Genomic DNA, 20,947 nt, shown 5'->3' with positions numbered 1-20,947 from the left:
TGCTTTCAGCTCTTGAAGTAGCAAAGTGCAATAGTCCTTGCCCTTGATAGGACCAATCCATCCTCTCTTGAAAAGGGGAAAAGGTTGGACTGTTAGACCTTCAGTTTAGGGCTCTGTTATAATTAAATTTCAGTAGCATAAACAATGTTTCAAACCTGATTTAGTTAACTTTCATCTTTTCAATGACATTAGCTCCCTCCTATCGAGTGCAATTTCCTTTGGCTTAAAGCCTTTAAACACATCTGGCGCTGGTCGCCATCCTGTTACTTTATCCTTTCGCATTTTATCCTGCTGGCAGGACGATGTTCCCATTACCGCCCAGCGCTCCTGGCCAAGTGCAAGTGCATGGCCCAATTTATGGTCAAATGCTAATTTTGGTCATGTCCTCGCACAAAGCGCGAATTGCTCTTGTCGCTGGTCTCTCGATTTTTGGAAACTGCATAGAGGAGCAGGAGATGGCCTCCACTTTGTGGAGACTGTTCTTCTCGGTGGAGTCCGTTGCGGGCCAGTGGCTGCAATAACTCGTCTCGTCTGCAGCTGCCAGATGGCTAGGAGCTGGGCTCTGGGATCCTGGCAACTTTGTGGCTCCCGGTAATCCTTGTTGCAGTTGTTGTACGCGTCTACGTTGTTGCCATTAATGTTGGCCATAACGATGGGCAGCAGAGGAAGGAGTGGGGAAAAAAATGCTATTATCTTTTAAAATTGTCTGCCAGGCGGCAGTGGAACAGCCGCAGCAGGAGCCGCCACAGAAGCAACATCAGGCACAGCAGCAGCAACAGGAGCCCTATACCAAAAGAAAACATTTTTGAAATAATATTTTGACTTTTTAAAAATATTTTTACTAAGTTTTTGGGACTAAAATATTAGGGAGCCCATAGATTAAATATTTTGTATAATATTTGTTTTAAATTTAAATCTTATATCCTTAAAATTCATGTTTTTCCCGAGTGCTGCCTCTGCAGGAAATATGGATTAAAATGTTGGCAGTGAAAAAGCCAAAAAAAAAACTGCGAAGTAAATGGCGAGGGAGGATCCTTGTGTGGCTGCCGCGTTAACTTGATTTTTTAAGTGCCTCTCTGGCGTATTATGAACACGGCCTGGCCGATTACGGCTACCCATTTTTCTCCATTTTATATATATATTTTTTTCTTTTGCGCCTCGCTTTTCATTTCAGCTCATGCATACGAAATTAGTGACAATATGAAAAGCGGTTGGAAGGAAGTTGCCCAGAGAAGCGTTTATGGCTTACAGCGAGTTAATCGCGCTGTCACCATCCGTCCGCCGTTTGGACAACTTGCAGCAATTGTCGCAATTGTGCGGCTGAGTGTGGCCCACCGTTTTGGGGCACTTGAGGTAAGCGGCTTAGGCTGCAAGAGTTTCACTCACTCGCCTTCGGAACACAAGTATCTTGAGACTTTTTCCACCGACAGTTGTCGCGGATTAGGAAGTTGCCTTTCTTCTTTCGAATATCAAATAACTCTACCCATTATGAGAAGTGGTTACAAAGACCCCGAAATGTATACTATAAAAAATATTAAAAATATTAATATCCACTTTTTTGAATTTCTAGATTAGATTAGGTTCTTAAGCTTATGGATTTCAAGTTCTTTACGAATTACTTTGTTTTGTGAACTCCCTTTTGATTTCTGTTGATTTTTAATCAACTGCTTGCCGCCTGGCAGCACGTTCCACCCGGAATTCCTTTAAGTGGGTGTGGCAGGATCGTAAAAACTGATTTTAATGTCTAGCCAAAAACTATGGGGCCGAGCCCAACCCCACACAGCTCACAGCCCAAGTGCAACTACTCTTCGTCTTTGTCTTTTACAACCTTTTGTCAGTCGTTAATTTTTATGTTTATAGCGCAAATTCTCGCCTTGCTGCACACACGTTCTCTGAATTTTGAAAACCGCAAAATCGTGCGGCCATTGATGGGTGCCGAAGGGTGGTGAGTGGGTGTGGGTGTGGGAGGGGGTGGTGGTGTTGTGGCATCGACGTCGTTCAAGGTAGTTAAAACAATAACAATTAGCTGCAAGCCAAGTCGTTGGCCACACGCAGAAATTAATTAGCGACCGAAAATGCGCACATTTTGTGGTTAGGTCGAGTCCGGTTGGGAAAGTGAGGTTAGAGTCCTGTCGGAGAGTGAGGTTATGTTGCGCTCCAAAACAACACAAAGTGCAACAACCAAATCGGAAAAATTAAAGTTAAATTATTGTGTGCTGACTGGACTGAAGGCGACGGGGGTCTGAGTAAAAATCTAATCAAACTAGTGAAAACTTTCGACCGGAAAAATTGCACATCGAAAGTTTGTCCGCCTCTTCAGACAAAACTTTTTCTCACTTTAGGCCCCATCTCTTTCTACTTCTTAGCCCCCTCTCTTTCTACTTCTTAGCCCCCTCTCTTTCTACTCCTTAGTCTCTGTCTCTATCCTGGGCGAAATAATTGCCAAAATGGAAAGCCAAAACTTAAACAAAAACGCAGACGTTAATGAAATTTTGATAAACTTTTTCCGGGCAACTCAAATGCAACAATGAAATCACTAACAGAGAGAGATACACGGTTTGCCAAAAAAGGGAAAGAGAAAGGACGATTAAGTTCAATTTTTGGGCAGACAAATCAAAGCAAATTATGATTTATTGAATTTTAATTTAGTGCCAGTGCCAGTGCCAGTGGCAGTGGCAGTGCAGTGAGATTTTCCCATAAATATTTGAGGAAGCGCACTCCGCAGACAAAAACTGAATCAGAATTTACGCTGATTGCAAAGTTTGTGGGCTGAAATAATTTGCAACCCTAAGGGATAAGTCCTGGGTACAGTTTCGTCCTTCAGCTTTTTGGCTCTGCGCGTGCCTGGCTCACGCATTATTCAGATATTCCGGATGCGGGCAGGGGAGCAGCTGCCAGGAGTCGGATTCTGAATCAGATCTTGGGTGTGGGCTAGCACAAGTCCTTGCCAAAATGTGCGTGTGCGTATGCAAATTGCCGGCCACATGTCATTTCTGACCATTTCCGCTTAAGGGCCTGAGTCGCAAAAGCTCAAAGAGCTGAAAAACAAAAGAAGACTTTAGCATCCGAAACCGAAGCATCAAATACACTTACTACATGAATTATGTACCAAGATTACAATTGAAGATGAATTATACTATTATTTGATTATTATTATTCACTTTTCTATCTTAAATTATTAAAATTTTGTTACGATTTAAGTTAAGAGTTAAGAGATTTAAGTTAAGTTTAAAATTATTCACAAATAGTATTATCCTTAGAAAGAGTATTAAAAACAAACAATTATAATATCAACCCCCTAGTGACTACCTATCGGGGTAGCTCTGATGGGGTGCCTTATGCGATTTGCAAACTTTCTGCTTTTTTTCGCAACTTGTTTTTACCCACTGACCTTGAAAAGTGAATGCATGCAAATTGAGCAGCTGAAAAATCAACAGCCCAAGGGGTGGATCTGGATCAGGTTGCAAAAAGCATCAAATAATGAAGGCCATCCCCCTGTGTAAACCTCAGCGAAATATTGCAAAATTTCATTATTTTTTGCGCAAAGGGAGAAGAACACAACAAAGGGCAGGAATCGTTCGCTTATCACCGACTGACTACACTCAGGTCTTATCGCGCCACATGAAAATCCATTAGTCAAACCCCTGCTTTCCAACCAAACACATTTGTTTGCATGTAAACCTGTTACCTCAGCACTCGATTGCCTGGCTAATCGAGCAGTCCCCCAGGAAATTTATCCCCCCCCCCAAACCTCCTGCTTAATGTTATTGCACAAATTGCTTCAAGAGCTATCGATTTCAACTCTTGCCTTGGCAAAGTAAATGGCTCTATTACGCACAATCTGCTGATCTGGTATAATACCCCCATTCTGGAATGATTGGATTTTAATTGAAAGGTTGGAATAATATTAGTTCCCTGATTGGCGTTAATACTCTGGTTATAAAGTGGCGGTTAGTAGTTCTGCAATTCATTAACAGAAGTTTAATTGATTGATTTTAAGAAAGGTATCCTTGATATCAAATGGTTGTCAAGTTTCGTAAAATACTTAATAAGAAATGATAATTTTAAGTGCCTTACCATTTAGTCCCTATTTCTGTACTTAGTTTCTTTAAAAAGTATAGAACAAATGATTATTAGTAAACAAATAATATTGATTAATTATTTCTTTTAACTGCCCGTAGCCGTGTGCATAAAGAATAATGATATTTAGTTGATAAAACACCAGTACTTTTATAGTTGATTAGATTACGGAATCAATTAAATCACTTTTAATAACAGTTCCAATTAATACCAGGATCAATAAGACAGAAGACAGTAATTATCTTTATAACTCTACCTGCTTTACTGATAAAAACAACAATATTTTTCTTTTGTATTATTTTGGTCTGCACTTTTCCCGTCTACGAAAAATTTGTTAATGAAAAATCGCAAATAACTTCTTGGACCGTCTGCCTGCCACAGAAAACATGGCGAGGAACAAAAAGCCCGGAGACGAGACTTTTCATTAAAATTGCTCTGGAAGTGAAGCGAGTCAGAAGATTATTGGTGGCAGGGAATGGGGTTGGAGGTGCAAGGATTATTTATGGGGAGCCTGGCTGGGGCTGTCGGCGCAGCTGCCTTTCACTGGCTGCAAATGGCATTGCAATAAAACGAAATTAAATTGCTATTTTGCATACATATTATGTGTGCCCCGCATGTCCTGGACATACGAACGCACATTTGCTTTTCATATTCATAGTGTCTGGATGTCGAATAATAACCGACATATCCCAAATACTTTGACAACATCTGGCCATTCGAATAGTTTTTAACCCCCACAACCTCAACCTCAACCCCTTTTGTAATTGCTTTACGTTTTTATTAAAATGCATAAATTAATACGAAATTTTGGGCAAGAAGAAACCTTTTATGGACTCCATTTCAGGGCATACATATGTGAAATGGCGCAGCAAACCTGTTTTCGAGAACAATTAGAAATATAAAAGTTAAGTTCTTTGGCAAATGTACCACAAATGACCCAAATTAGCTACCCTCTAATATTTCATATGCGTTTCGGGGTTTAGGAAGTATCATTGAGGCAGTATTCATCCGCAAATCAGGGCAATTAATATTAAGTGGATTATTATTTAATGACCATTGCACGCACTTGGAGACATAGAACGAGGACCAGGACCAGGACCTTCCCGGGGCCACCACGTCAGCTTCAATCTCATTCCGCACTAACTGTTATGATCCCAAATGGCCGTCATATTCTAATTACACGAGAGCACGCAGTTATTACTTGAATCCGGTTTCTATTTCTCCTGATGATACGGATACTGCGATTTGATGACCCCTGACCCTCCCATCCGCTGAGTAGTTATAGCGGCATTAAAATGGCAAATTGACGTTCATTTCACGTGCTAGTCGACCGTATCCCGGATGTTCGGTGATATGAGCCGAGTCCTCATTGAATGGGCGTCGCTAATTGATAAATTGCTCTGATGCGTGGCCTGGATCCATACTGCAAATTTAATCACATATTCATACATATATAGAGAGTTATTTATGTTCTATAGAATTCTTTTCCTAGAATTATATCCCCAATTAAGATCACTACTACAATTACACCACCTACTTTAATCTACTTTTACAATTTATGTGTTTTTAAGTCTTAAAAAAATAGTTAAATCTTTAAAATAAACATCTGTCATTTGAAAATAAATCCCTTTTTTACGTAACACCAAAATAAAATTGATAAGGAAACTGCGATGCAGACTGAGGGTACAATAAAAAGCATCTGAGCAGCTCAGAGATTGCATCGCCGTACGTAACGATGTGACATTCCGGTCATCAAAAGGCGACATCCACGTCATTTCGTCGGAGGTTTCCGGCTTAGTCAGCAGGCGGCCAAGATGGCGCTCGGACCCCACTCAGCCGGAACTTTTCCGGACGATCCCAGCAAAAGCCGTGTGCAGCAGACAGTGATAAGTGAAGGGGGCAGAGGGAATGACTTTGTTCCGTTGTGTCATGGAATCTATTGTGGAATCGCCAAACAACGTGGCCCTTTTTATCAGGCAGAAGAGCGTGTCATTGATAAGATAGGCGGCTTCTTTAAGCTTCAAAGATTTCTTAAGAGATTACTTTGTAGACTGGATGATTCCTCAAACGCTATCGGCTATGTGGTGGATAATTATTGGTGTCCAACAAAAGCCCCAACTATTGGTGGGTGAATCCTCCACTTGGGGAAACCCTATTTATTGTAAAAAATTTAAATTTCTAAATATCTATACTGTGATTCCCCAGTTTCAAATGCTAAGGAATCATGGATGATCTAATAGATATTCAACGCCACTTACGTACTAAATCGCATGTTTTTATGGAATTTTCGCGATTGTGAGTGACAGTGTTTCATCTGGTATCCAAAGTACACTTCCCGCTGGGATTCTATCAGCATTCGGCTGAAAGAAAAACTCAACCAAACGCCCCACAATGTGGACTTAATGAAACCCCAAACCCAAACCTTATCTCAAAAACAATTTGCTGTTTTCTAAGTTGATATTTAGTTACTTTGTTGTGTTTATTTGTTCACGCGGTAACATACATGGCTAAAGATACATTTGTTGGGGCGAACTTGCTAACTTAATAATGATAACATTATCACAATCTCGTGTGTGCTGGCGTGCTGGTAAATCAAGGTGAATGTTGGGTAAGATTGTATGTATAAATCATTCAAATATTGCTTTGATAATGCTGCTGCTGCACTGCGATTTATTGGTGAACAAACCAAGGAAACAAATCAAATTTAAACGTTATCTTCGGGATGATGAGAGCAATTTTGAGGGAAAGGAAGATAATGTGTTGAAGGGAGGAGAATCTCCAACGTCTTACTGCTTCTGCAGGTACTCGTCGAACAGGTAGACGGAGAGAGATGGGTCCGGCACCTTCATGAGCTTAGCCAGGTCGTTGGCATAGCCGGACAGCTTGCGCACAGTCTCGGCCTGCTTGCCCAGGAAGTTCTCCTCGATGTAGTGGGCCAGCTCGGGGTCGCGCTCGGTGGCGTGGGTGGCACGGGTGTGAACATGGGTGGCTCCAGCGGCCAGCTGCTTCTCATTATCCAGAGCCAAAGCCAGGGAGTGGAGTTCATCGACTTCCAGGGTGTTGCGCTGGGTGCTTACGGAAGCGGGCGACTCGTGACGGGTGTTGAAGTCCACAATACCACCGCGACGGGTGATCTGCTTGATCAGGGCGATGCTGTCCTCGAAAGAGCGATCGGAGAGACCCTGGTAGAGCTTCTGGAAGCCGGGGCGGTTCTTCTGGTAGGAGTTGAAGTGCGTGGCCAGCAACAGGTAGTCGTAGGACTTGGTCAGCTGCGAGTTGATGTAGGCCTGGACCTCGGGCTCAACATGATCGATGCCAGCGAATCGGGCATTACAGATAGAGTTAGCTATGGGTTAGGAAAATAAAAACAAAACACGAATTAAGATAGTGTTAAGACAGTTAAGCCACTGCATTAGTCTCTAAGAATTGTGTTTGTGTTCTAGTTCCAAAATTTATTTAATTTACGTCATCTAACTACTTACATTCGCCTGAGAAAAAGCCCGTGAGTGCTTGTTTATTATTTTACAAAGAAAAGCAACAACGACAATACGCAAACACAAGTTAAACTCTCTTCACACAGGCTCTCACCTGCGGGTGAGCGGAGTGTGCTACTTACCTGAGAAGGTCGACGAAGAGCAGGCGGTGAGCACGCTGTTTTGGCAGTACTCTTCCTCCTTGGCCAGAGCCAGAGAGCCGAGGCTCGCAACTAGAGCGATTGCAATGAACAATTTCATTTTTGCTTTGGATTACTGTAAATAATGGGGAAATCGAAAAAGGGAAATTAATTTCACAATATTTAACAAAGACAGAAAGGTCGTAGTCTGTTTTTGTTTTCGGTATTCCCCTTTTGCGTCGTAGAGGTTTCTTGAATTTTCTTCGCCTCCCATAGTGGCACTCTCGCTCTCTCTCTTTGTTTTTCACAACAAACAACCCCCATCGGAATGTTTTCACGGAATTTGTTTTTCTTTTTAGAAAATTCTAGCCAATATATTTGAGAATTTCTGTTTGCGAATTTCTTGACCACGACCGACACCTACTAACTAGCTAGTAATTGATTAAACTCACTTTAATTGTCTACAATAAGTTCGAACTTCGTGGTTGGCGCTGTTTTGTGTGCTGCTTGTTGGAAATCAAAAACTGAACTGCTGTTTATAGCGTCGCGTACGACTCTTTCTATGCACATACACGCCATGTGTGTGCGTTGTGTGTGTGTGTCAGAGAGAGAGCTCTGTTTTTGCGCTCAGTACATGGCAGCTTGGGGGCAATATGGCCGCTATGGCCGCGTTACTGGGGCTCCCATGTTGTGAGTCACATGCAGGGTTGTCAACGTGTGCAACATGGCCACTGGACTATGGATGCACTTTGTATCTGCGTTTCAAGGGGACATCTGAGATTATTATCAGCTAATATGGGTCTTGAATACAAAACGTATTATTGAAAGACTTATTAATTGTATGATATCTCTAAGAAAACGCTCTGAGAATCCATCTTATGTAACCTTATCATTATTTTAAGGAAATTCCATGATAGTTAACACATAGTTGCCCAGCATTGGTGGCCCTTATCAAGTGTCATTCAAGCTTAGAGTGTGTGACACCCGAAAGGAACCGTCACCATATTTAGTAGGTTTCATTGACCATTGATTGATCCCTTGACCGAACGTGACAAATCAATATTGTAAGACTGGAATTAAATTGTCAAGACCAAATTAGAAAGAAATTAAAGCGCCTGGCAACCCATGACGTGTTGCTTCCATTTCCTCTCTCGCATACAATCAAAACAAAAACAAAGAACAGCTGACGCAGAGATCAGCGGCCATGTTTGTTATTATTGGTATTATCTGTGACTAGTAGACCGAGACTTCGAGTATCCAAGCGTTATTGAGGACGTGTGTATTAAATTAAGTACGCCTTTCATCGAGAATATTCAATTATCAGCCATTAGCACACAAAGCAACGGCGACATGTTGAAAAGATAAGAGTGCACACTCTCCCACTCACGCACACACTGTCAGAGCCGGAGGGGCGGACGAGAGCGCGAACGTTTAAAAGTGTTTTGTGCGCCACTTGGAGCACAGTTCGCATTCACGTTCAGTAAACGAACAACCGCAAGCGCTACGGAAGATTAAACCTGTCAAGAAGGTACTGAAAATCTGAGTAATCCCAATCAAAGCCCATCAACAAAATTGAAGCAGGCCTTCGCCTTCTATGCCAGTGTGTGTAAAGGCTGCCATTTCACAAATTTGAAAAAAAAAAAGATAGAGAGAAAGCAGTGCGGTGCGCCTATTTAACATTGTCGCTCAACATTGTGTAGCCTCATTCTCATTTGTGCATTTCGAACACAAGCATTATTGGAAACAACTAAACTCAAGTGAAAATTTGTTCTGTGATTTTGTGTAAAGACTCCCCCCCCGACGATCAAAGATGGTGAAATTAATCGCTAGCCTGATGCTCCTGGCCGTGGTGGCCCAAGCCTACGGAGACTTCAAGTGTAAGTTACATTATTTGATAAAATTTTGAACAAAACAAAGGCAGGTCAGCGGAAAAAAACATTAAATTTCGACGCAATACACAGAGAGAACTCCAGAGAAACCCCTGGAGAGACCCAGAGCATGCGCCTTTGTCTCTCCTCTCTTTAGTCTTCTCTTAGGCTGCAGCCAGAAACCAGAAACCAGAAATTTCACAATTTGTTATTAAAATGAATTCACGGTATTGCTTCCGTTATGCTTTTGGGGAAATGATATAACCGGTCTTCCAATATTAGTTATTTATAAAACCCTTTCGATAAATCCCATAAATAATGGCAATTTCGCTTTCATTTGAACGGTTTAACGGTTTCTTTGAAACTCTTAACTTTGCACACGACTTGGGGGCTTGGGGTTTGGGGCTTGTGGTGGAGCATGTTTTTGCACACGACCCGAAACCAAAACAAATGCCGTTGCTATGGCGGCGAGAGAGCTGCGCACGGTACCAAAAATGCATTTCAAAAGAGAGGCAGAGTTGTCAGCTGCCGTTTGCACACGTTTCTAGAAAAGAACGGAATTTCAAGCACGATTTCAAGCTGTTACAAAGGTTTACGCAATAGATGTAACCTCCTCATCCTACCCTCTCTCAGCTAAGCCGGAAAGCAAGAGTGTGTTAAGAGAGCTGAAGAACGAGGCCTCCAGGCAAAACCAAAACCAAAACCCAAACCGAAATGAAAAGAAAAACCACAATCATGGTGAAGGTCAAGATCAGGGTTGCAAAGGTTTCTATGAACATTGGAACTAGCCAAAGTCAAGCTTCTCCAAATAAAGTTTTTTTTTTTTTAATTCAATATTTATTTCCCAGTTTTCAATCTAAAAACCGCTACGACTAGAATTTTTCTAGATCACGGTCTTCGAACCGGTTTGAAGTTGGAGAAGTTAGGTTTCTTTTTTAACAATTTCTAATGAAATAATAAAAACCCTTTTCTAACCAACCCTTTCTTTTTACAGGCTCTCTTGAGGTGCCCGAGATTCCGAAGGGATGGATTGACATGAACCAGAAGTGCATCAACAAGATGCGCCACCAAATCCAGGAGGAGATTAACGCCTCGTACCAGTACCTGGCCATGGGTGCCTACTTCGCCCGTGACACCGTCAACCGCCCCGGATTCGCCGAGCACTTCTTCACCGCCGCCAAGGAGGAGCGCGAGCATGGTTCCAAGCTCATCGAGTACCTGTCCATGCGTGGCCAGTTGACCGACAGCATCACCAACCTGATTACCGTGCCGGTAAGTTTTAATTAAAAAAAATCCATTTAAACTTCAAGCAACTTAACCATTGGAAATCCTTAACCCACCCTCAGACTGTTGCTAAACAGGAGTGGAACAATGGTGCCGCTGCTCTGGAGGAAGCCCTCGAGCTGGAGACCAAGGTTACCCGCTCCATCCGCGACGTGATCAAGACCTGCGAGGGCAGCAAGGACAATGACTACCACCTGGTGGACTATCTGACCGGTGTCTATCTGGAGGAGCAGCTCCATGGACAGCGCGATCTGGCTGGCAAGCTGACCACTCTCAAGAAGATGCTCTCCACCCACGGCGAGCTGGGCGAGTTCCTGTTCGACAAGAACCTGTAAGCAGGCAAAGATGATGAAGCAGTCCAGCTACACCTCAAAATTGTCAGCCAGTCGACATCGTATAGTGTTCTGTTATCTGTTATCCGCGAGCCTTCTCCCGAGGCTACCCGTCATTAAACCATTATCACGCTGAAAAGTTCCTCTTTTCAATTCTTTGACTGGCCAATAAATTATCTGTACAACCCCAGCACACAGCAAAATTGAACGCCCTCTGTTCTCTTTCTTATCATCGCACGCGAAGAGTATTATCAATTCGAGTTTTGAGTTTCCAAAGGCCTCGGGAGGGTGTTCCGCCTTATGCAATCGCCGAGATTTCGCCTAGTTTTAAGTGGCGCGCCCCAAAAAGGGTTCATTCGCATAGGAAGACATTCAAGCACAACCCATATACATCCTATATCTTTATACTTTTTCTGTCAATTAGACGAGCAAGTTCTTAAATAAATAAACAAATAAATGTAAACTATAAATCAAAATAGTTTGGTCTTTTATTAAATTTTCTCATTTTCAGATGGGTTTTAATTGGTTTTTGGAAACCCCAATGGATAAGTTACCTTCTTATTTGAAAGTCCTTATTTTTCTTGTTTTTCTAAATTTAAAAAAAATATAATACGACCGAGTATATTATTTTAATAGTAAAAGAGACTTTATATTAAGCTAAAGATTAAAAATTCATTTTTAAATAAAGATTCCTATGCCTTCTATATATAGTAAAAAATCTGGTCTTATCTCATAAAAGCTTGGAATTGCCCAGCGCGAAAGATCACCACCTAATATTGTTTATTAATAGATTAAACAATTATAATTATCTATCATTTTTTCCTGGAAATAAAAGCAATCCCCTTGTGGAGCTCAGTCATTGTTCATTTCTTAAGTGGGAAAGATGGAACATCTGCGTTGCTTTTTTGTCTGCTTCTGTTTATTTCTCTGTAAGTATATATATTAAAAAAAAAGTGAGAAAGAATTTATCAATTAGGACTCACATAAACGTACTTAAAACTATATAAAATTTTAAAATAGATTCAATGGAAAAATAAATATATAGATAGCTTTGCAATGAGTTCGACTACTTGGAACAATATGCGAAATAAATTAGACATTTTCTATTTTAGTTATGGGAACTGCTCTGGCTTACTGCGAAATTAATAAAAATATCCTAGACTCCAACTATTTATTCTACTATAAGGATGTGAATAATAAATATCAGCTTCAGCTCTCCGACAGGGTGGCTCTCAACCACAAAGTGTACATGGCTTGCGGTAATCAGCCCATTCTTCAACTTACCTGCATACTAGATTTGTCGCGTCAGAAATATACATTCGACCATGCATTTCCACGCAACAGCTGTGATCAAAATAAAATAACTATTAAGTCTGATCGTCCAGTCGTGGCAGGTGCTTGTGAGACCCCTAACATCATGCACCACATAGGATTCAGACTCCAAACTGAATTCATCGAGCTTTACCGAACCTGCTTTAATGACGTTTTGAAAACCGTCAAGTTTACCATTCACCTTATATCTGACAGCTCCCATAGTAAGTAAACTGTACAGATACTACGACGTGAATATTATGTATTAAACATTGCTTATTCTTACCATTTAGCTGCTACAAGGAGCTCTCAATTTAGACCGGACGGAGTACTGACTCCAGCCCAATTTGATGTATACAGAAGGGACGGTGTTTTCGCATGTTTCCAACGGGAACTGGGAAACGGCCAGTCATATGTACAGAAAAGCCGGTGTTCCATCCATCGGGGACACTTAGTTCCGAACAAAGACTTTCCTTTTCATATGCAACAAGATGCGACATTCTCATCAAGGAATTATGTCCCGCAAAGTCAGAACAGAAATCAAGGTAGCTGGAAGGTTGTCGAAAATTGGGTACGAGATCTCGCCAAAAGTAACCCAAATAGAATACTTAAAGTTTGCACTGGTACTCTTAATGTATTAGAATTGGAAAGTACCAGCAATGTAATGACAGAAGTTTTCTTATGGAGAGAACCAACAGCTTTGCAAATCCCTATTCCCAAGTGGATGTATAAAATCGTTGATTACAGATATGTCTCCCTGACCTATAATGATCAGTTTTCTACAACCGCACCGAATCCTCAAATGCTTAACATTTGCAATCCAGATAGTTGTGGCGGTCTGGACTTAACAAATAGGCCTTTTACTTTTTGCTGTAATTATCAACATTTTATAACTTCCGTAGTTCCCTATTTGTATGGTCTTTGTTAAAGTATCTTAAATAAAAAATACCCTACGTCTTGCCATGTAGCCATCTATGGTATACAAAAAATATGTAAAAATAATATAAAAACTTATACTTATACTTTAAAGTGTTCTCCTGAGAATAAAATAAAGGATCATATAATATCTAAATTGATGTGCTTTTTACAAATTTCAGCTTAAGACTAATTCGTACTGTCGGCCTAAGAAATGGTCTGCTAAGAAGATAATGTGGTAAGCCCTACTTCTAGCCGATTAACCCTTTCGGTCCCCTGACAATGCACTTGATGAGCCATATCTGGGATCACGTTCCGCCTGTCCATCAGTGGGCAGTGTCTAATGGTTCATACGAATCGCAAATTCTGTTTGATAAACGCCGGCGTCTTCGTCTCGAGTCACATTATTGACCCTTTCATGTAGTCGACTCCCCCATCTATCCTTTATCGTTCACCCCTTCCAAAGGACTAATCTGATTTGAAAACACAAAAAGCCAACCAAAAATATAGCGAGTGAAGCGAAACTCTGAAGAAAATTCTGGGATTTGCAGATGGACAAAGCGAAGTACAAGGAATAATTCATAAGTCACTTGTAAAAGTGTCCACCAGAGCACTGAAAGAAAATGGGTATAAACAGATATTATAATATAAATATATTCTAAATAACCATGAATTCTCTTACAAGAATTACAACAGCTTTTTTATAATATTCTACAATTTGTTAAAAATATTGAATATATCTACTTAAAGCTTTTTTTTTAAGTACAAGCAATCTTATAGTCCACCCTCTTGCCCGAGGCTAATGTGTGTGCCCCTTTTACCCTTTCGATGGTCATGTCGATGTCGATTTTTAGTGATTGACAGGACATGCCATGCATTGAATTATGATAAATTGTGGCAACTGGCAAAAGGACTACGACGCTGTTTCCTGTACCGCCTGAGTTCTGTCCTCCGAAATCTTTTCCCCCCGGAGCGTGACCAGGGTGAATGGGTTAGTGTTTGGCATTTTAAACAATTTCATAAGCTAATATTTGAGCAGATGTCCTTGTTCGTTGCGGGTTTAAAATTGCATCAATCCGCACGGACAATGGGCTGCAAATTTTTTTCGATAAGCACCGCAAATATTTAAGAGAAATTTTTGATTGGGGGTGGGTGCGAATGTCCATGTGTCCGGCATACAAATGGACCATGACATTTGGACGACTATCAATCTTGGCTAACCGAGGAAAACTTTTGTTCATGGCTGTCGCCCAATTTACCAATGATTTTTATTGCGTTTTTTTTTTGTGAATGTTATTATTTCCCATTTTTTCAAGAGAAAAAGAAAGTCTGGAGATAGCCAGTTTGGTAGTGAAATATTTCGAAAGCGAGACGTGCGAGTGATTCATCCTGCGCATATCCTTCAGATAAAAGTTACTGTACGCTTATCTCGCTGACATTTGTCCTGCTACTCATTCGTTGACAAATTTGCAACGCCCGCCAGGACAATGGGCATGAAATGGAAATTTCAAATTGGCCGATGGAAAACGAGTGTTTTGAGTAGGCCTGTCTGCCCTAGGATCCCGGAATCAAAACCAACCTCACTATACAACTACCCATATCCAAACTGGTTCTCAGCTCAAGTGGCTGCAGCCAGCGCCGCAGGATATTCGTCGCCTGCCACCAGGATATGATTTATGTCCACATGGTTCCTTTGTCTTTCACTCATTTACCCTATCCCTCCGCTGATTTTCTACTTTCTCCGCTTGTTTGCTGTTCTCACCATAAATCTCTGGATGGCCATTGAGAAGTGACAGGCGTAGCCTCCGGGAAATCCGTTTCAACCGGTTGGAAGGGCCTGGAAAGGTAACTAACTTCTGTAGTATTGATAAATACAAATGTTTTTACCGTATAGATTTTATGTTTCATTTTGAGGAATTTAGTTTGAAAATATATTAAATGGTTAACGGGTTTTATGGGATCAAAAATCTTAGAATATCATGTTTATTTCCATTTCATTGGATTACGACTTTTAGCTTCTGGGCGATCTCCTCCAAAATCATGAAAAATTTATGGAAGGACAATATAAGTACTAGGAAAGGCCATATCTTTCCCAATTTTCATATAATTCGTGATCGAATACATTAAACGATTTGGAAATAGATTCACCATCAATGTACATGAAAATCTACGACCAAAATAAGATTTAGATTTTTCGTAAAAATTTCCCTTCAAAATTATGAAAAATGCATGGGAGGCCTAATATGGCGCCAAGCGAAGGCTCTATCTTTCCCAATAACCATCGGATTCTTGAGCGGAATACCTTAAAAGAATTGTGGATCGATTCTCCATCAATCTGCATCAAAATCTAGGAACAAAATATTTTTTAGATTTTTTGTCCCATTTTCTGGGGCATCCCCTTCCAATTGTTGAAAAATGCATGGTGACCAATATATGGCCCACTGCGAAGGCAGTATATCTTCCCCAATAACCATCCGATTCTTGTGCGGAATACCTTTAACGAATTGTGGATCGATTCTCCATCAATCTGCAGCAAAATCTAGGAACAAAATATTTTTTAGATTTTTTGTCCCTTTAAAATGTTGAAAAATGCATGGGGCCCAATATGGCCCACTGCGAAGGCTATATCTTCCCCAATAACCATCCGATTCTTGTGCGGAATACCTTCAACGAATTGTGGATCGATTCTCCATCAATCTGCATCAAAATCTAGGAACAAAATATTTTTTAGATTTTTTGTCCCTTTAAAATGTTGAAAAATGCATGGGGCCCAATATGGCCCACTGCGAAGGCTGTATCTTCCCCAATAACCATCCGATTCTTGAGCGGAATACCTTAAACGAATTGTAGATCGTAATCTGTTTCAAAATGTAGTGACAATATACTTATAAAATCAAGCTTTTGGCTTAACTTACCTTTTAGAGGGAAATTGGAACTTTTTCTTTAGGTCCTTGCCCCTTATGCATTCTCAAACACTTTCCTGCTCTCGAACCCAATAAGTACCTGACTTTGCTTCACTTTCCCCCACTCTCGCTCTCGATAAAGTTGTAGTCCGCTTCACTTGAGGCTGCATCAAGCAAATGATTAAAATTCAACAAACATCGGGCTGGAAAATTCGAGCAGCAACCAACCAAGGAACCATTCTCGCCCTAGGATTGGCAGCGCTATTGAAATGTCTTAGCAGCTGTCCAAACAATCCTCCCCCCGGAATTCTTGGAGGTCCTGTTGAGCCAAATCGCTACAAGGGGAGGCAAAAGGATTCTGCTGATTTAGCATATTGACTCCTTGCCAAGGAGCGAACTTATACAAGATTTATGCGGCCGACGCACGCCAGGCGACAGTCGAGATAAAAAGGATTCGAATAACTCACGCCCAGCGCAAGGACAGACCGAATGGCCATGATGTAGAGAATATATGTATATAAAACAAGGGTTGGGGAGTGCAATAAATTGGATTTGCATATTAGCACACCAGTAGAAACGGCTGGGGGAAGTTGCACCCTTGGAGAAAGTACCTCGGGGAATTCAGGAATGTATGAAAGAATGGGCGACCACTGACCTTGTGTATCCTCAGGTTCTGGGGATGCCCATTAGGCTGAGCATCTTAAGTAAGGAATCTAGCTTAAATTGGAAATAAATCATTAAAATATATCCACAAGAGAAAAGGGAAAGCTGTTTGCCGAAAGGGTTTGCAACAATTTTTAGAATCTTAGGCATTCATATGTGGGGTTGGGACATGGGCCTTGTAATTCCCTTTGATTTATAAAGATAACGCTGCCTTGTCGTGTTTAATTTGCAGCCCACCTACATGCAACCCCCACACACATAAATCCTGAAACAGGACTCTTGTCCAAGTGGTCAGACAGGAATATGACTTATGTGACCCGGCCGCAAAGTTTTGTAATTATGCATACCCCAGTCATATTACTTTCGATATAGTTCGCTTTTCTTTGTTTTAGTTTTTGTTTCTTCAAAGGATAATGTATCGGGGTGGTGGAGGGTTTGACATTTTTTAACTGACCACTTTCATTGGCACAAGGGAGCAGGCAAAGTTTTATGCCACAAACTTTGCCTTGACATGGCTGAGATAACGATAATGTCCTCTTCCATACACGGAGGGAAATGATTCACATATTAAACATATAGCTAGGATTTGAGAGTCCTTTTATAAACAAATTATTACAATTTATTTTTTCCATATGAGATGGAAAGTATACTTTTGTATTGATTTCCTATAGTTAGACCTTTGTTTTCTTCAGTGCCTAAACTTTTGCTTTCTGCTGCTATGTTTATTGTCGGTCCCTCGCACTTTTTACCCCACTGCAGTTCAATGGCCACAAGTATCAACTATGAATTTCCCCTGAGGGTCATTCCATGGCGAACTTATGCACTCAGGTTGGCATCGGCAACGGCACGGGCATCTCGGGATCGGGATCAGGATCAGAAGGGGGTCTGGGTTCATGTTCATTCAGCTGGGAGGCCAGTCAAATAAAAAGCTGATTTGCATGCTCCTCTTCAGCTACGGACCTCGGGCATTAAAACTAAAGATATATAGAATATAAAAAGCAGCATCAGCAGGAACAGAAACAGAAAGGACCTGCAACGTGTCGGGTTAAATAGATTTCGTGTCCGGAAAGTAGACGGGAGATTTCTGTCTGCCCGACGCTCAGTTATGCCGCAGACATGGCTTGCTTTTGATTTAAGCGCATTGTTTGCGTTAAATATTTGCCATGCCGGCCACGCAGAGCATAGCCAAGTCAACCCGCCCCTCTATCCAACCTTATTATCCTGGCCAAGGCCAGAGCCACAGCTGCAACCAGAAGCTCCCGCTCCTGGATGTATAGGAATGGAGTGGAAACCACGTTCACGTTCTCGAAGGAAAGCATAACACGAAGTTCTAGAAAGGAAAATATTTGTGCACCAAGGGAATGAGTTTAAGGCTTATTCAGGTTTAAAATTATTACGATTTAAAAATGTAACTCTATTAATATTTTGTAAAAGTGTTTAAAATACCCTTAGCATTTTGAAGATTTTTGGTTTTCCCTTTTAAATAAATATTATTAAATAATAATTAGTAAATAATAATAAAATATTATTATTTAAATAATAATAAAATATTATTATTTACAGTGCTTTTCTTAATCGTGCGAACCAAAAAGCGAGCAATCCTCGCCTCGTGTTTGATTTCCGCTTTCAGCTCCTTGACTCGCTGGCCACACACACATCCTTTGGCGTCTTGGGGCGATGTCCTTACTCTGCTCTCCACGTAGCCGCAGCCAAACAGCTTAAACTTCACACGCAGACACGTCTGCGGCATAGTGGATGGCAGTGGGCGAGACATTGATGTGGGTGGAGTGGCTGGTTTGGAAGACGCATGAAGTGCATTAGTTGCAATTGAATTTGTACATTGTATGTGCAAGTTGCAGATGCGGGTGGGCCAGACTCCTTTCGAGTGTTATTTTGTTGCCGAGCTGAAATTGGATTCCCTATTGGCTCTCAGTGAAAATAGCACAGCTGTGCTCCAACCCAAGCGGGCCCCTCAAGGCCTCACCCTCTGGCCGCGTTAATTAGAAAGCCAGGCAGGTACTTGCGAGCTGCTTTACTGACGCTAATTGAACTGCCACAGCTGGACTTAAGCTTCGATTATCGGTTGATGGAATGGATGGAACCCATACACACTCAAAAACTGATGTACCCTCAAGGAGTCAAACTACATTACAGCGGAAAGCTCTTAACATCCATTTACCTGATTTTGTAGCATACTTTTTAGGGCTGAAAAATGAAATTAATTCACAAAAGATAAAACCATTAAAGAAAAGATATTTGTTTTGTGTTCTTGATGATTATAAGCGACAATGGTCGCACTTTATTGAAAGATTCATTTTTGTGTTCTTTGAGAGTCGTCTGCTGGATCGATCCAACCCGATCGCTTATACAAAATATATATATATATTTAGTTATATAATTAGAAGTTTAATCGATTCATAAGGTAGTACATAGTAAATGTTACATATTTCATATATTATTACTTTAGTATTTTTATTATTATTATTATAAATAGAGACAAATACGCATATTATGAGTGATTTATGTATGAATGTGTTAAGTGCTAAATGTGGGGAGTACAATATATGTTTGTTGGTATGTTTTGTGTATTAGAATTATATTTTTTTTACTTTTTTTCATTTTATTTTTGTATATTTTAAAATTTTAATTGGATGATTCAATGCCAATGATGAGAGTGTTTTGATGATGAATGTTCATGAGGATGTGGGTGTGTGTGGTGTATGAGTATGTGTGAGTATGTTAGCTTAGAGAGAGGCTGGCAAAGGATTATTGCTGCTGTTATCGATTAACGATTTTCGACAAGCTTCTAATATAAATATTACATATTTTTTGATAGTTTTTTTTTTGGTTGTTTCGTTTTTTAATCATTTTTGTAATCCGGAAGCAAAGTTGGGCTGAAACTATGGATCGAACAGAATTGCGATGTGTTCCTCAGACTCTGCCTGCCTATCGACCTATCGACCGGTTATCGATCACTCTTCCTCCAATCAACTTTGTTTCGATAAAAGATCCTCTCACAATAAAAACAATTTGTACTTTCGAAAAGGGGGAGGGGCTTTTTCTGCTTTCTCTGCTTGCTATCTCTCTTTGGCTCTTCTTCTCGTCACTTTCTTCGCTCTGTCCTTCTGATTTCTTCGTTTGATTCGCTAGGATTTGTTTAGGGTTATCTTTTTTTTTGTCGCTTTGCTTTGTTACATTTGTGTAGGATGCAGGAGTGCTGAGGTTCATGTTTTTTGTATCTTTCAATGTTACTTTGTAATTTCTCTCCGCTCGCTCTTCGCTTTGTATATTTGCTTTAGTTTTCAACAAGGAAATCAAAGGATGCTCGCTTTTCGCATAGTAAGAGATACAATAAATATTTTATTTTCGCTCTTTCTTTATTTATTTTTTTTTTTATTTTTTTTGGTCAACGCAAAACCCAAAAAACTGTTAGGAGTGCCGGGAAAGGGCGTGGCTAGGGGCGTGGCAAAAGTATGTTTTGGATTAAAATTATCCTGTCTATTCGACTTATCCTGGCCTCGTCCTGCGGCACATTTGTCTATTTAGCAAGTATTTGTATTTGATTTTTTTTTTTAAACATGTAATTGTATTTTTTGTGGTTTTTTGTTGTTTTGTATTTTGTTTTTGTTCAGGTCCAAAATCAAATTTGACTAATTCAAGGAATTAAAGTTTCATTGCATCTAAATAAGGTAAAGTGTACTTTGTTTAATATTATTATCTTATTATTTGCTTAAATTTCCTTTTCAATAATAGAAACGAAACAAAAAACTTAAACAAAATTCCACTATGGCTCTTCTACATTTTCTCCTTCTCTTTCCCCTTCCTTATCTCACTTCATATCCTTATTATCCTTCCGTACCGGTGAGCCTCAAAGTTTGAAAGAGATGGAATTCTAGTTTAACTAAACAAACGGAATGTGATACAAAATCCAAGGCATCCCGTTGATCCTTTTTAGCCCATGGATCGGGGGTGATGGGC

At 40.5% G+C, this 20,947-nt stretch overlaps 3 protein-coding genes across 5 annotated transcripts; 2 read left to right on the top strand and 1 right to left on the bottom strand.

Annotated features, from left to right (window-relative positions):
• Window positions 1-6,525: 6,525 nt before the first annotated feature.
• On the bottom strand, window positions 6,526-8,483 carry LOC6501601 (ferritin heavy chain). The gene is made up of 3 exons (XM_001955530.4): window positions 8,146-8,483; window positions 7,697-7,829; window positions 6,526-7,426 (listed from the first exon to the last, which is right to left on the bottom strand). Exons 2-3 carry the CDS (start codon window positions 7,812-7,814, stop codon window positions 6,867-6,869), a joined length of 678 nt encoding a protein of 225 aa, XP_001955566.1. The 5' UTR covers window positions 7,815-7,829; window positions 8,146-8,483; the 3' UTR covers window positions 6,526-6,866.
• A 472-nt stretch (window positions 8,484-8,955) lies between these two features.
• On the top strand, window positions 8,956-11,385 carry LOC6498982 (ferritin subunit). 3 transcript variants are annotated; one of them, XM_014910377.3, is made up of 5 exons: window positions 9,082-9,221; window positions 9,482-9,570; window positions 10,195-10,326; window positions 10,556-10,833; window positions 10,908-11,385. In XM_014910377.3, exons 2-5 carry the CDS (start codon window positions 9,504-9,506, stop codon window positions 11,178-11,180), a joined length of 750 nt encoding a protein of 249 aa, XP_014765863.1. In that variant the 5' UTR covers window positions 9,082-9,221; window positions 9,482-9,503; the 3' UTR covers window positions 11,181-11,385. The 3 variants fall into 3 exon arrangements, with proteins under 3 accessions (XP_044574189.1, XP_014765863.1, XP_014765862.1); XM_014910376.3 differs by lacking the exon at window positions 10,195-10,326 and having other exon boundaries at window positions 9,088-9,221; XM_044718254.1 differs by lacking the exon at window positions 10,195-10,326 and having other exon boundaries at window positions 8,956-9,570.
• Window positions 11,386-12,012: 627 nt separating this feature from the next.
• LOC6502610 lies at window positions 12,013-13,455 on the top strand. The gene is made up of 3 exons (XM_001955528.4): window positions 12,013-12,106; window positions 12,290-12,712; window positions 12,782-13,455. Exons 1-3 carry the CDS (start codon window positions 12,061-12,063, stop codon window positions 13,414-13,416), a joined length of 1,104 nt encoding a protein of 367 aa, XP_001955564.2. The 5' UTR covers window positions 12,013-12,060; the 3' UTR covers window positions 13,417-13,455.
• Window positions 13,456-20,947: the final 7,492 nt, after the last annotated feature.

Source organism: Drosophila ananassae, chromosome 2L (genome assembly GCF_017639315.1).
Source record: "Drosophila ananassae strain 14024-0371.13 chromosome 2L, ASM1763931v2, whole genome shotgun sequence".
Lineage (NCBI taxonomy): Eukaryota > Metazoa > Arthropoda > Insecta > Diptera > Drosophilidae > Drosophila > Drosophila ananassae.
The sequence above is the reverse complement of the archived record's forward strand: the minus strand, read 5'-3'. Positions and strand labels throughout refer to the sequence as shown.